This window comes from Papaver somniferum, chromosome 7 (genome assembly GCF_003573695.1).
Source record: "Papaver somniferum cultivar HN1 chromosome 7, ASM357369v1, whole genome shotgun sequence".
Classification (NCBI taxonomy): domain Eukaryota; kingdom Viridiplantae; phylum Streptophyta; class Magnoliopsida; order Ranunculales; family Papaveraceae; genus Papaver; species Papaver somniferum.
In genome coordinates, this window is record NC_039364.1 from 220,540,852 (window position 1) to 220,555,835 (window position 14,984).

Here is a 14,984-nt window from a genome sequence, read left to right on the forward strand (position 1 = left end):
CAATGATCAAGGGATCATTTTTACATTTATATTCAGTTCAATTTGCAATTCATGTAATGATGGCAACATAAACCACCTGGCAGACCTACAGCAACTACAGCCCAATCAAATGAAGCCGCATACTCAGCACAATATCATGGAAGCCGTCCACTTACAAATGAAGCGTGTGCTTCCCATTAGTTTCCATATGATCTTCCTTAGACATATGCATTTGTAATTAGAGTCTCCATTTCTGAATGTGTTGGAGTAAAAAAGACATAAACTTGAAATTTTAGCAGCGGACTAAAATTCGGGTTTTTATATTTCTCCTGATTCACATCTAGTTTGCGGTTATCATAAAGCGGAACATATTTCTAATAACTTGACTTTGAAGCAAGAAAATGTTGGTGTCCTTTAAAGAACACAATCTCTGTTTTTGGTCTATTATTTTTTGAATAAACTCCTAGGACTATGTTTTTTTTTTCAAATTATATAATCTACTCTAAAGGTAACCACTGAAGAAAATTAAATTTGTGTCAAGTGAGTTGGGTCCGGTGCTCAAGTGCTCCATTACACAGATATAGAATGTTTACCCATCATTTTCCTTTTATTAGAAGGTTCCCTTTAGATATTTCAGTTCTTTACTATTCATCTTTCCAAAATCTCAGCCTGTAAAAGTCTAGAAACCAGGAAAAGGAGGAAAAGGTAAACCTTTCTTAATAGATAATGTTTTTTCATTTCTTTATGCATGATTTGATCTGAACTGCTTTTTTTTTCAATTTTGAATTTGTATGGAGAAAAAAGTGGTGCCTGGGTAAAGGATTCTATTGATTTACACATATACATGAGCCAGAATGTATCAATTTTTACTCATAAATGCAAGTCAAATTCATCTCAGGGTTATATTCTTAATTTTGCAGATATCTTCTTAATAGAGCAGTAATCTTTTTGGCTGACCAGTGGCCCGAGTTCAAAAGCCGTCAGCACCGTAATCCTACTTACTGATACAAAAATAAAAGAAAACTTTAAATGTCTATTCAGTCATAGCAAAGCAAGCCAACATCATCAACAGACAACAATGAAGAAAAAAGAGAGAATTTGATGAAAAGAATTGGTATGAAATTGTTACACCTAGTCAAGTACAAACCCCCAACATTACATATAGCTGACAATTTCTGATATGGCAAACATGTCAACTGAGTCAGCATCTTACTGACCTACTACTACTACTCTCTTCATCATCTTCTTTATTTGACCTTACAAGGTGGCAATGGTTTACCACATAAGCACTGGTTATGAGCATAAGCAACTGCTGGGAAAATGTTAAATGGTCTGCCTTGTGGGATCTGACCACACAATCTGTTAGCTCTAAAATTTGCATGTTTCAGGTTCTCTATCCTTAACAGACTATCTGGAATTTTCCCAGTCAGTCTATTAATAGATAAATCCAGCCATTTCAAACTCACTAATTCCCTTAAACTTGGAGGAATAATTCCCATAATCTGATTCCTTGAAATATCCAACTTCTCAAGTTCAATAAGAGCTGAAATTGAACTTGGTATTCTACCTGAAATTTTATTTCTTGACACACTCAATGATTTCAGTCTCAAACCTGACCTGAATTCAAGTAACTGCCCTGTTATCTGATTACCAGAAACATCCAACACTTCAAGATATCTGTTTGTATTCTTTAAAATCTCTGAGACATTGAATTTCAACAAGTTGTTTGAGAGGTTTAGCTTCTGCAAACCAGACATTTTTATCAAGAAACTTGACACTCCACCACTGAACTGATTATGTGAGAAATCTATAGAATTTAAGGAACTTGGAGTTAAAAACTTTGGAAGAGCTCCTTTAAGATTACAACCAGCCAGATGAATGTCAGTAAATTTTCTTTTCAGAATCCAGTCAGGAATTTTTCCTAAATGAAGATTATTATAAGAAAGGTCTAAAGATAACAAAGAAGGAATTCCTTTTGTTTTAAGACTAACTGGTAAAGGATCAGAGAAGTTATTGCTAGAAACATTGAAATACCAAAGATTTTGTAGTTTTGATATTGCTTCAGGAATTTCACCATGGAAATGATTAAAACTCAATGAAAGACTGCTCAGTGATTTCAAATTACAAATCTGAATTGGTAGATTTCCTGTCAGTTTATTATGACTCAGAGACATATCCAAAAGATTAGGTAGAGAACACAGTGAACTTGGAAATTCTCCTGAAAACTGATTATTTGAAAAATCAAGAAAAGTTAGATTTTTGAATCCTCCTATAAATCCTGGAACTAACCCAGACAAAAGATTGTGACTGACATCAACAGACTGGAGATTTTTCAGTGTTTTGAAAGTAGGTGGAATTGAACCAGTTAGAGAATTCTTAGCTAAATTCAATTGAATTAAATTCTGAAGAGTTCCTATACTTGGAGGGATATTACCTTTAAGATGATTACCACTTAATGAGAGTGTATTAAGCAAAGATAACTGACCAAGACTTGATGGAATTGCACCTCCAAGTATATTATCATCAAGAACAAGCTGATTAAGATGTTTCAACTTTGAAAAACTTTCAGGAATATTTCCACTTATCTCTTTCATTCCAGTAATAACCATGATTTCCAAGAACTGAAGATTACTCAATGAAGAAGATAAAGTTCCTTTCATATACATTGCAATGTCTTCATTTCTTGTACCTTGTAATACTAATCCCATAACTCTCCCTGTTGTTGGATTACACTGAATTCCGTCCCATTCTCCATTACAACAATCTTTACCAACCCATGTTGAGAGACTACCTGTTGTATCTACTGTGATTTTTGATTTGAAACCAAGTAATGCTGCTCTGTCTATATCTGAACAAACCAGAGTGCTTGAAGAAGCTAAAGTGAAGAAGAAGAAGAAGGGAAGAGTACTACTGTAGAATGTGAAAATCAATAAAACAATGAAAACCCATCTCTGGTTCTGCATTTTTGAGAAGTGTGGTTTGATTTGTCTTCGAAGTCAAGGAATTTTATAAAGAGAAAAAAATGTATTTCACCATTAAAAGGAGGAACAGGAAAACATTAGATATGAAGGTGGTGTTGTGTGCAATGTAAAGTGGAGAAAAAAATATGATGAAAGAATAATTGTGGTTTGTATAATTCACTTGGTATTTATAGAAGAAAAATAAATTCTTTACTTTGGATTATTTTTTATTATGCCCGTTAGATGAATTCACGAGGGATCTAATTACATTCGAACGTTGGAGCGCCTCAGGTTCAAAAATTATTATCCTATGCCTTACAAGTTAAAACTCAACAGCTCTCGAGTAATAAAATCTAGTGCAAACTTTTTTACTTTTTTGCAATTATTTTACTTGAAGCATGTGATGACAAAGACTAGTTGTTAGTGTTGTTTTTATCTGAATGTCGATCAGAAAAATGTTTCCTGGATACGTACACGGCAATCTATGTTTTGGAGTTATGCTCTAGTGCGGCTGCTGCACATTGTTGATGGTGATTTTTTTTTATAATGTGGCAAAGGCTTTATGTAAAGAGAATTGCCTATATAAAGATGCAGATGTGATCAACAGTGCGCTATAAATTGCCGGAAAAAGTATAATGTATTATTGGGTACAAATGCGCATGTAACATTTGTGTGTTTTTTGGTGTATTGTTTGCATCCAAAATATTATTCTCTCTGCTTTTATGCTGCCTGGAATAGTATGGGCGTGTCATCCATTCTTTCCCATATGCGTATGCAGAACAGTTGTGTAATCTAAGATCCACCAAACCTCGGATTTTCTTCCGAGTACAGACTGATATGGATTACGGCCAATACTTTTGGACTTGTGTGTGCAATGTTTTTTCTTTTCTTTTGTTCTTTCGATAATTTTAGCCTGACTGTAGGAAATTTTGTGGAAAATTTTATAGGCGAATTTAAGAATTAAAAGTTAAAAGTCGGGGTCCACGCTCTCATAATTTTCATGTGAGATTAATCTACTTGTTTGAGTAGGATCCACAGGAGTTTTCAAAGTTTTCCTTAGGCCTAAATCAATTTCTTTTTTCTTAGTCTTTTTTCTTTCTGAAGTCATTTATGACATTAGATAAGACAATATTCAATGTCCCCGATTCAATGACTCCTAACTTAGGAGTCAATTTTTTACTTGGCCAAATATTTTTTAATTTAGGATTTACATGTAATAATGAATATATTAGTTTGAAAATGATCCATGTACAAATGAAGATGGATATCTCCTCCCCTTTTAATGGGAGTAACAGAATTTTAAGCTTATCTCTTTATAGCCGTCAGATTTCCATAGTTTAAAATTCAGCCGTCAGATCTGTACTCAAAACTTATTTCTGTCTAAACTATTCATTTCAGCCATCGGATATCTTTTGTATTTATATATCATCCGTTAGATTGGAATGGTTTTTTGTTAGATATGCCAAATATTTTAGGGGTGTATTTAGAATTATGAACATATATAAGGACCTTTTAGTAGAAATTGCACTTCTTAATCATCTTCTTCATGGTTCTCCTTGGATTTTGAGGATGGAAAGTTATGATATTTTCAGATCAGTATCTACCGGAAAAAAAGATTGTGCAACACCTAAAATCCGACGACGTGCATCACACATGCACTCTCCTTGTTGCTATAAGCTGACGAAAAATGTAAAATATAGAAATCGTACAAATGGGAATGTAATAATATCATGTGTCTAAAGAGGAGATCAAAACAGTTATCAAGCAAACAATTCATCTTTGGAAAGTTGGACTTATAACTTGAAGATTTTCAGTTCTTAATCGTTGAATCAGGTATTGTTTCAGGGGGAGACATTACTTAGTACGTAATCGATTGGTTTATTTTTCATTTTCTTGGTTGAACTTAGGTCTTTGACCTAGGCTCGTACATATTGTCATTTTTTTCTTTCTTTTTAATATATCCTTCTTTTCTCTAAAAAAATAATTATGTGTCTGTTGGTAATTACTATCGGCTTCCAAATGATTATTGGAAGGTTATCAAGGAAGAAGTTAGCATTTTGTATCTGGGGGACAAATATGTACAATGAAAGATAATATCTGGGTGGCTAAAGGCCGCAAAAACAAATTAGGCGTTTATTTATGTTGTTTTTGCTTCAAAAGGGGTCACTAGTATATTAGATAAGTTGTAAGAGGTTTTCACTAATGACTGGGCTTAGTAGTTGTTGATACTTTTCATTTCGTCCGATATAATTTCGATATTTAAGTAGAGTTTTATACGATACAAGCCTATTACCAGTAGTTTTCAAAGCAAATCGTCAAATTTACTTAAATACTCATATAATTCAAGTCTATTTAAGTATTATTTAATACTAGGGGATAATTATGTGATATTTTGAATCTTTCAAGCCTAATCGTACTATAGGATTTCAAGCCTAATCGTGTCAAGGAAATTAACCGTGAAATTTACGTAAATACTAATATAGTTCAAGTCTATTCAAGTATTATTTAATACTAGGGGGTAATTATGTGAAATTTTGAATCTTTCAAGCCTAATCTTACTATAGGATTTCAAGCGTAATCGTATAAGGAATTCCTAGAACCATTATTAGGTCAATCCCAATGGAATGAGCAAATAAGCATGTCTATGGATTAGTTACGTATAAACAAACATGATTGGCAATATAGTCAAAATTGAGGGTTCACCGTATTTTCCGGACAATAGCATTCGACCATGTTTTGACTGCTGAGCGGCCTTAGCTTTGGTCGTTTAGGTGTAATATGGTTGTTATCCTATTTGATCCAACAACATATCTTGCTCAACCCAACAACTAGGGACGTCTTACAGTATTGAGGTGTGTTAGAGCATTGCTCGATCGAACTAAGTATGTGAAGACTAAACCATTCTGTTTACTCACGACATTATCATTTTATCTATACGAGACTATGTCGTATGACTTCTAATAGATTTAATATTGCAAACAAGAAGTTTTAAGTCAAGCTTGTCTTATTAAACATCTCTAAATATGATTTAAGCAATGGATGTTCATAAATTCTAAGCGATCTTAGTTCAAAACAATTTATTGTTCAATAACTATCTTTGTTTCAAATGGATCATTTGAAAATTTTCCAAGCAATGATATTTTATATCTATGTCAATTAGAAATGTTTCAAAGCATGATATTTTGTTTCAAGGTTTATATATTCATCTCTGAATTAAACTAAATTTTTATTAATTAATTTATCACATAACATCTAATTAAACTAGAAATTAAAGATTAAACTTATATAGATTATATTACGTTTATACAATATAATATAAGCTACTGTCGAGGATACCACCCATAGTTATTGATGCAAACGAACAAGGTATAGCCTATTTGGAGGTTAAAAACCAGAGTGTCCTAATTTAGCTCAAGACGGGTCTATTTTGATGGAAATGGGCCAACGAAGTTTTCGGATTTCAGCCAAATTCCATCTTTTAGGGCTTGAAAAGGCCGCTTTTGTAGGAAAATTCCGTTTTGCTAATAACTTCTTTGTTAGGAGTCCGTAGTTTCTTTTCATAAATACTTTCATTACTTAGGAAAATCTCTAGTTTGCCAAAAATAGTAAATTTCGAGTTTGAGTCGGTTTTGGGTTGTGTTCATCCTCTCTTGTCGCTCAATGATGAGTGCCAAATATTGTATATATTTTATCCCTTTTTGTTGGCATTTACTCATCTTTTGTGCATTAATTCTACATTTTATCCCATATTCTGTATTTTCATTGTTTTCAAGAATAAATATTTTTCTTACTTAATTTTGCATTTTTAGGTAATAAATAAAGTCTGGATGACTTGCGGAGCGGAAAAGAGCAGAAAAGTAGTGAAAAGCCGGGAGAAATCACGCAAGGAAGCCGCGAAGAATGGTGCGCACAACCTCATTTTCTACACACAAAAATGCCTCCGTTCTCAGCCATCAGATCAGTTCTCAGAAGCATCCGATGGTCGCTCCTTCATAGAGCATCAAAATCTGAAGTCTCTGCCAAGCACCACAGCGCTGAAATTCCAAGCCTTCAGATTAGATGGTAGTTGAATCCAACGGTTTCTCCCTTGCTGTGCATCGAAGTTTGATATCTCCGCCTTACACTACAGTACCTAACTCCATCAAGTACCGTTCGTTTCGTTGTATCCCTTCATCCGACGGTCGCTCCTCGCTTGTCTCCGCATCACCGTCCGATCTACCTACAAGCTCCACATCTCACGGTTCAGAGTTACAGAACATCAAAACTTGATGAAGCCGCCACACACTGGAGCACCGAACCCTATACACCCTAAACAAACGCATCCCTTCTCCCAAAATCAACTGAGCTCCTTCTTCCCCGACATTTGCAGAGCCACCTCTCTGCCACCACCTTCCCCGACCATTTCCAGCCACCACCTCACCTCTGCAACACCATCACTTCTTCACCAACATCATCAGTACCTCCCCAGTTCGTTCCTTTATCTCTCTAGCCATCTATTTTAGTGACTTCTCACCATTCTAAACCCTAGGTTGGAAATCACTAAAATAGATGAGGCTCTAGACATCAATCGAACACAGGAGAGGGAGCAGGAAGATCAGAGGAGGAATGGGTCGAAGATAAGAGAGTCAATTCCTCGATTTTGGGTAATGAAAGTTAAACCCTAATTTTTGGGATTTGGGGGAAACCCTAATTTTAATGTTTGGGTATAATTGAGGGTTGGGTATCACTGTTAAAACTTGTTCTTGGACTAGCCAAGTTACCAATTAGGTTTAATTTCAATTTTTAGTTTAATTCCAATCTTTATTTTAACTGTTCAATTTTAGGGTTTTTATAATTTAATGTTCTTATTTTTAATTCTGTTTTGATACTAATGTTTAATTTTTGTATGATAATTTCCTGTTTTGATGTTTAATTTCAATGTGTGTGCTGTTTCATGTTTTGTTAATGATTTAATCTTTCACTGTTTTAGTCCCTGTTAGTGTTAGTTTATCATGTTAGGTTAATGTTGTTCACTGTTAATGCTTGATGTTCCTGTTGATGTTTGTGTAATGTTAATGTTTAGTTCACTGCTGTTAGTTTGATGGAATGCTAGGCTAGAAACCTTTGAAGCACTGAATTGATTGAGTAATGGAAGAAATCAGTGCTCATAGCAAGCTGATTATCTTGCCATTCCATTTTTGTATGCTTAGGTTGCACTGATTTGATTGAGCATTGGGAGAAACTAGTGCTCACTAGTGACAATGAGCAAGCTAGTTCTCTTCCCACTCTAGAAGAATGCCTTAGCTTTGCTCTGTTAGCTTCTCCACATCCCTGCCCTTGGCCTTAGGCCTTGGTTTGTATTGTCATCTTTCTTTGCTGTCTAGTATTTGCTTTGTTTAGTTCTTGCATTGTTCTCTGCTTGTTTTCTTTATTGTCTTCACTGTTTTGTTCACTGCCATCTTTTCTTTCTCACTTGCCTTGCACTGCTGCATTGCTTTTCTTCCTTGCTTGTGCAGCTGCTGCTGCAACCCATCTGCCCTGCAACTCTCCTGTTGCCTTTTCCTTCCACAGCTGCTGCTGCTGCATTGAGCCTAAAAGCCTCAGAAGCCCATAAGTCCAAAGCCTGGGTTTTTAACCATTGGCCCTTTACAAACCAAAGCCCAGATCTAATCAAAAGACCACAGTCCACTGTTAGCTCAATCCCATTGAGCCCAAAAGCCCAGAGCACAACTTGAGCTCACCAGAAGACCAAAACAAACCCATTAGGCCCAATTTACTCAAAGGGTATTCAAAGCCCAACAATAGCAAGTTAGAGCCCAAATAGCTAGAACACTTCAAACACTCCCAATCTCTGTGGATCGACCCGTACTTGCACGAGCTACAACTGACGACCGTGCACTTGCGGTATTACTGTAGGCCCGCGTTTCATTGCGCTTAATTTTATACATATCTCCGGGCCCACCAAGTTTTTGGCCGGGGATAATTTTTAGGACCTTTTAGAAGCCTACCAAGTTTTTGGCGCCGCTGCCGGGGATTGGTGCTGTGTTTTTCTTGTAGTTTTATTAGCTATTTTTGCATTTCACTGCATAGCATTTGCATCTACATCTGCTTCACTTCATTTGCTGTTGGACCTGCTGTTCTGAACCTGTTTTTCCTCTGCTGGGACGCCACCAAGGAAAAGAACCAAAGCCCAACTGGGTTTTTGCAACAATATCAGAGCAGCTGGGCTGTGCTTAAAAGGTAACCCATTTAAGAGAACCCAACCTGTGGGCTTCCAATTTTTAATTGTGGGCATGTAATATTAAAGCCAATTTTTGGGCTTCTCTTATTTTCTGTTGGGTTTGTAATAATTTATTTGTGGGCTTGTTTGTTTAATTTGTGGGCTTGTATTTAATTTTTGTGGGCTTGTTTAAATTGGACTTGTATCTTGTATTCTGGGTTTAAACCCAGCTGAGCTTGTAACCGATCACGCTAGTTGAACTCGTTAGTGGGCCGAGTACCCAAATTCTAGGCCGAGATTTTGGACTCAGTTCCACCAAAAGTTTTCAACCAAGCGGAGCCAAAGCAAACGCAAAACAACAGTGGGCTTGCTCCCATTCAAAAACCAAATTTTATTTAAAAAAAAAAAAAAAAAAAAAAAATTACTTTACTTTCTCCCACTTAAAAAAAAAAAATAAAACCAAAATTTTATTTCTCCCTCTTTAAAAACCAAAATCCAAAAAACCAAATTTTTACCCATCAAAACCAAAATTTTCCCAAAAATCCAAACCCATAAAAACCAAATTTTTAAAACCCATTAAAACCAATAGTGGGCTTTGTGTCATTTCAAAATGGGCCAACCTCGTGCTCTCCATGAATACATGTATCCGTCAATAAAAATTCCATTATCATGTATTGTATTACCTCAAACCAATAACCCTTTTAAAATAAATGCAAGCATGATACAAATACTTCCTATATTTCGAGGGTTCGATTCTGAGAACCCCTATACTCATGTAAGAGAGTTTGAACAAATTTGTCGGACTATGCAACCTGATCATATGTCCGAAGACTCTCTGAAATTGCGTTTGTTTACATTTTCTTTAAAGGAAAGGGCCAAAACATGGTTTTACGGTTTGAGACCACAATCAATCAACACTTGGGACCAACTCACAGATCTATTTTTCAAAAATTCTTTCCACACCATAGGACCATCGCTATTCGTCAAAGTATCAATTGTTTTGTCCAATTGGATGAGGAAACTGTTTTTCACTATTTTGAACGTTTTAATGATTTGTTGAGTGAATGTCCGCACCATGGAATTGAGAAGTGGAGACTTGTCGTCATCCTCTATGAGGGACTAGACTTTAAATCTCGAACCATGGTTGAGTCTATGTGTAATGGTGAGTTTATTGATAAATCTGTGGATGATGCATGGAATTTTTTAGCCGAGATTGCAGAGAAAACCCATCAATGGGAATCCGTTAGGGAAACAGGAACAACACCACATGATATGAGTCACCCCATGAATTAGAGTTTTATTCTTGTAATAGCTCCGACCTTAGGATTGAAAATTATCCTAGATTGCAAAATCCTATCATGATGATGATGATGATTATGATGTTATGTTAGAAGAACATGTCTATACTGAAAATGTTATGGAACCTTTGGGTTCAAATACATTAGGCTTCTCTGCCCCGACCTTAATGCATGATATTTCTTCTAGTATTCCATGTGATGTTTCCCCTGATGTGCCGATACACGAAATAAATCTGTTGATGATGTTGATAATTCTGATTGTGATCTTGCCAATTTGATTGATGATTGTGAGCATGATGTGACATGTGTAGATGAGTTAGAAGATTTTGATTTGATTGATAATGATATGCCTATTCTTCTACCTAAGTCACAATCTGATGGCCTTCCACCCAACCTAGATTTGGTTTGTACCCATATTGTCAAACCGATTTTTCTGAAAATTCCTAATCTAGGATTGGAACTGTGTGCTTCCCAAGTCCTCTTGGACTATTTTGCTTCAAAATATAACACTTTTAAAGAGCCACAGTTGGAATGCATTTCTTTGCCCATCCCGAAAACAGTCCATTATGAGTTAGACCTTTTGAATCCTGAACCCCTAAAATTGTTAGATTTTGTGCTTAAAAGTAAACCTGTTGAACAATTTAGGTTTAGGGGTGATTCATTCGGTTTTTCACTCTCACTCCCATTTAAGTCCAATTTTAGTGTTTTGAAACTTTCTATGTCTCTACACTTTTTCTTTTGGGTTGATCCTCAACTCTTTAGATTGTTAGTGTATGGTGAATTTTTTGTATATAATCCAGTAGATAAAATTTCTTAAAAACCCTTTTGTTCCTTTTGTATATATTTTGCTAATCCAATATGATCTCGGCTGAAATATGTTGGATTTTTGCCTTGAATAACGGAGTTTTAATTCTGCTTTCGCCGAAATCGGGTATTCTCTCTCCTTTTACTCTACTCAGCATGTCCCTTTCCATATGTTGCATTTTAATTCTTTCCATATTTTGAAACATTGAGGACAATGTTTAGTTTAGGTTTGGGGGTATAGAGTAGATACCATGATAATTTGCCATAATTGAAAACGAACTCCTCCTTCTTTTTGAAAAAATTGAAAAATTCCAAAAAAAATTTGAAAAATCAAAATTCAAAAAAATTAAAAAATCATAAAAAATGGAGCTCATTTACCTTGAAATGTTGACTCTTGTGCAAATATGTATTTTTATTAGGAGTCTTAGTCTAGATATTTAGGCACCCTGATTCTAGCACAATTCACATAATGATAAGAAATTTGCACGCGCACGATCTACCAATACATGTATGGCCTCGATCTTCAAGGTGGTTGATAGGAAGTTACGATTGCCAATCACTTTAGAATACTGAACGAAACTTGACTAGCTTGTTCTTTGGTTGGTTGGGATAGAAGGTGGAGGTTACATTAAGAAAGACAACCATCGAATTTAACTGGGTGCATCAAAAAGGGCTACCTCTTGCAAAGTGTCATGTAATCTTTTGTTTCCTTTTGTTATGTATCAAAAGTGTTTCCTTCAAAAAAAAAAAAAAAAAAAAAAAAAAAAAAAAGAGAAAAAAAATATCAGAAAAATACAAAAAAATCAAGTATTTATCAATTCCATCATCTCTTGTTCCAAAAATAAAAAGAGAGTAGTCAATGTAAATAGTCATCTTTTGTTGTTTCTTTGTAATAAGCAAGGAGGGTGTATGCCATTGATGTACAACGCGAGTAATTGTGAAATACCTCCAACTCATTCACAATTCTCGTAAAGTCCGGACAGCTAGCTAGATTTCGACCTCAGTTCTTAGCCTGAGAAACTATCTCTTGGTGATTAGTAGTCATAAATTCAAATCTTTCTTTACACATGTGTAGATACACTTTACACTCTTATCACATGTCTTTATTTGTTATCAGTGCTAGGATTGTGCCTTTGATAGCTAGATTGACATCTCCATTTTGCTGTGAGCTTAACTGTTTTGCACATGTCACATTTGATGGAATCTGAGCTCATATTTTGTCCTTAGGTTTTGTAGGCACACCTCTGGTAAACCTTCACGAGACTTCAACTCGTCCACTAGGGACACTTAGTGGTTTAAAAGGCTTAGTGCATACGCTAAATGCATTCGAGAGACCAGCGACAGTGGTATAGGTAGGATTTCCTTAGTTTTGTTTTACTTGAGGACAAGTAAAATTCAGGTTTGGGGGTATTTGATGAGTGCCAAATATTGTATATATTTTATCCCTTTTTGTTGGCATTTACTCATCTTTTGTGCATTAATTCTACATTTTATCCCATATTCTGTATTTTCATTGTTTTCAAGAATAAATATTTTTCTTACTTAATTTTGCATTTTTAGGTAATAAATAAAGTCTGGATGACTTGCGGAGCGTAAAAGAGCAGAAAAGTAGTGAAAAGCCGGGAGAAATCACGCAAGGAAGCCGCGAAGAATGGTGCGCACAACCTCATTTTCTACACACAAAAATGCCTCCGTTCTCAGCCATCAGATCAGTTCTCATAAGCATCCGATGGTCGCTCCTTCATAGAGCATCAAAATCTGAAGTCTCTGCCAAGCACCACAGCGCTGAAATTCCAAGCCTTCAGATTAGATGGTAGTTGAATCCAACGGTTTCTCCCTTGCTGTGCATCGAAGTTTGATATCTCCGCCTTACACTACAGTACCTAACTCCATCAAGTACCGTTCGTTTCGTTGTATCCCTTCATCCGACGGTCGCTCCTCGCTTGTCTCCGCATCACCGTCCGATCTACCTACAAGCTCCACATCTCACGGTTCAGAGTTACAGAACATCAAAACTTGATGAAGCCGCCACACACTGGAGCACCGAACCCTATACACCCTAAACAAACGCATCCCTTCTCCCAAAATCAACTGAGCTCATTCTTCCCCGACATTTGCAGAGCCACCTCTCTGCCACCACCTTCCCCGACCATTTCCAGCCACCACCTCACCTCTGCAACACCATCACTTCTTCACCAACATCATCAGTACCTCCCCAGTTCGTTCCTTTATCTCTCTAGCCATCTATTTTAGTGACTTCTCACCATTCTAAACCCTAGGTTGGAAATCACTAAAATAGATGAGGCTCTAGACATCAATCGAACACAGGAGAGGGAGCAGGAAGATCAGAGGAGGAATGGGTCGAAGATAAGAGAGTCAATTCCTCGATTTTGGGTAATGAAAGTTAAACCCTAATTTTTGGGATTTGGGGGAAACCCTAATTTTAATGTTTGGGTATAAATTGAGGGTTGGGTATCACTGTTAAAACTTGTTCTTGGACTAGCCAAGTTACCAATTAGGTTTAATTTCAATTTTTAGTTTAATTCCAATCTTTATTTTAACTGTTCAATTTTAGGGTTTTTATAATTTAATGTTCTTATTTTTAATTCTGTTTTGATACTAATGTTTAATTTTTGTATGATAATTTCCTGTTTTGATGTTTAATTTCAATGTGTGTGCTGTTTCATGCTTTGTTAATGATTTAATCTTTCACTGTTTTAGTCCCTGTTAGTGTTAGTTTATCATGTTAGGTTAATGTTGTTCACTGTTAATGCTTGATGTTCCTGTTGATGTTTGTGTAATGTTAATGTTTAGTTCACTGCTGTTAGTTTGATGGAATGCTAGGCTAGAAACCTTTGAAGCATTGAATTGATTGAGTAATGGAAGAAATCAGTGCTCATAGCAAGCTGATTATCTTGCCATTCCATTTTTGTATGCTTAGGTTGCACTGATTTGATTGAGCATTGGGAGAAACTAGTGCTCACTAGTGACAATGAGCAAGCTAGTTCTCTTCCCACTCTAGAAGAATGCCTTAGCTTTGCTCTGTTAGCTTCTCCACATCCCTGCCCTTGGCCTTAGGCCTTGGTTTGTATTGTCATCTTTCTTTGCTGTCTAGTATTTGCTTTGTTTAGTTCTTGCATTGTTCTCTGCTTGTTTTCTTTATTGTCTTCACTGTTTTGTTCACTGCCATCTTTTCTTTCTCACTTGCCTTGCACTGCTGCATTGCTTTTCTTCCTTGCTTGTGCTGCTGTCTTCTTGGCCTTGTGCTGCTGTGCACTGCTTGTGCAGCTGCTGCTGCAACCCATCTGCCCTGCAACTCTCATGTTGCCTTTTCCTTCCACAGCTGCTGCTGCTGCATTGAGCCTAAAAGCCTCAGAAGCCCATAAGTCCAAAGCCTGGGTTTTTAACCATTGGCCCTTTACAAACCAAAGCCCAGATCTAATCAAAAGACCACAGTCCACTGTTAGCTCAATCCCATTGAGCCCAAAATCCCAGAGCACAACTTGAGCTCACCAGAAGACCAAAACAAACCCATTAGGCCCAATTTACTCAAAGGGTATTCAAAGCCCAACAATAGCAAGTTAGAGCCCAAATAGCTAGAACACTTCAAACACTCCCAATCTCTGTGGATCGACCCGTACTTGCACGAGCTACAACTGACGACCGTGCACTTGCGGTATTACTGTAGGCCCGCGTTTCATTGCGCTTAATTTTATACATATCTCCGGGCCCACCAAGTTTTTG

At 36.3% G+C, this 14,984-nt stretch overlaps 1 protein-coding gene across 3 annotated transcripts; it reads right to left on the reverse strand.

Moving 5' to 3' along the window:
• Positions 1-992: 992 nt before the first annotated feature.
• Positions 993-3,120, reverse strand: LOC113299618 (receptor-like protein 43). Of its 3 annotated transcripts, none has more exons than XM_026548682.1 (2): positions 2,904-3,120; positions 993-2,873 (listed from the first exon to the last, which is right to left on the reverse strand). In XM_026548682.1, the coding sequence occupies exons 1-2, from the start codon at positions 2,940-2,942 to the stop codon at positions 1,227-1,229; spliced, it is 1,686 nt and encodes a 561-aa protein (XP_026404467.1). In that variant the 5' UTR covers positions 2,943-3,120; the 3' UTR covers positions 993-1,226. The 3 variants fall into 3 exon arrangements, with proteins under 3 accessions (XP_026404467.1, XP_026404468.1, XP_026404466.1); XM_026548683.1 differs by having other exon boundaries at positions 993-2,870; positions 2,901-3,120; XM_026548681.1 differs by having other exon boundaries at positions 993-3,119.
• Between the last annotated feature and the right edge of the window lie 11,864 nt (positions 3,121-14,984).

Bases quoted from the DNA above. Each gene is read 5' to 3' on its own strand.
- LOC113299618 (XM_026548681.1), bottom strand. From the start codon at position 2,942: ATGCAGAACCAGAGATGGGTTTTCATTGTTTTATTGATTTTCACATTC.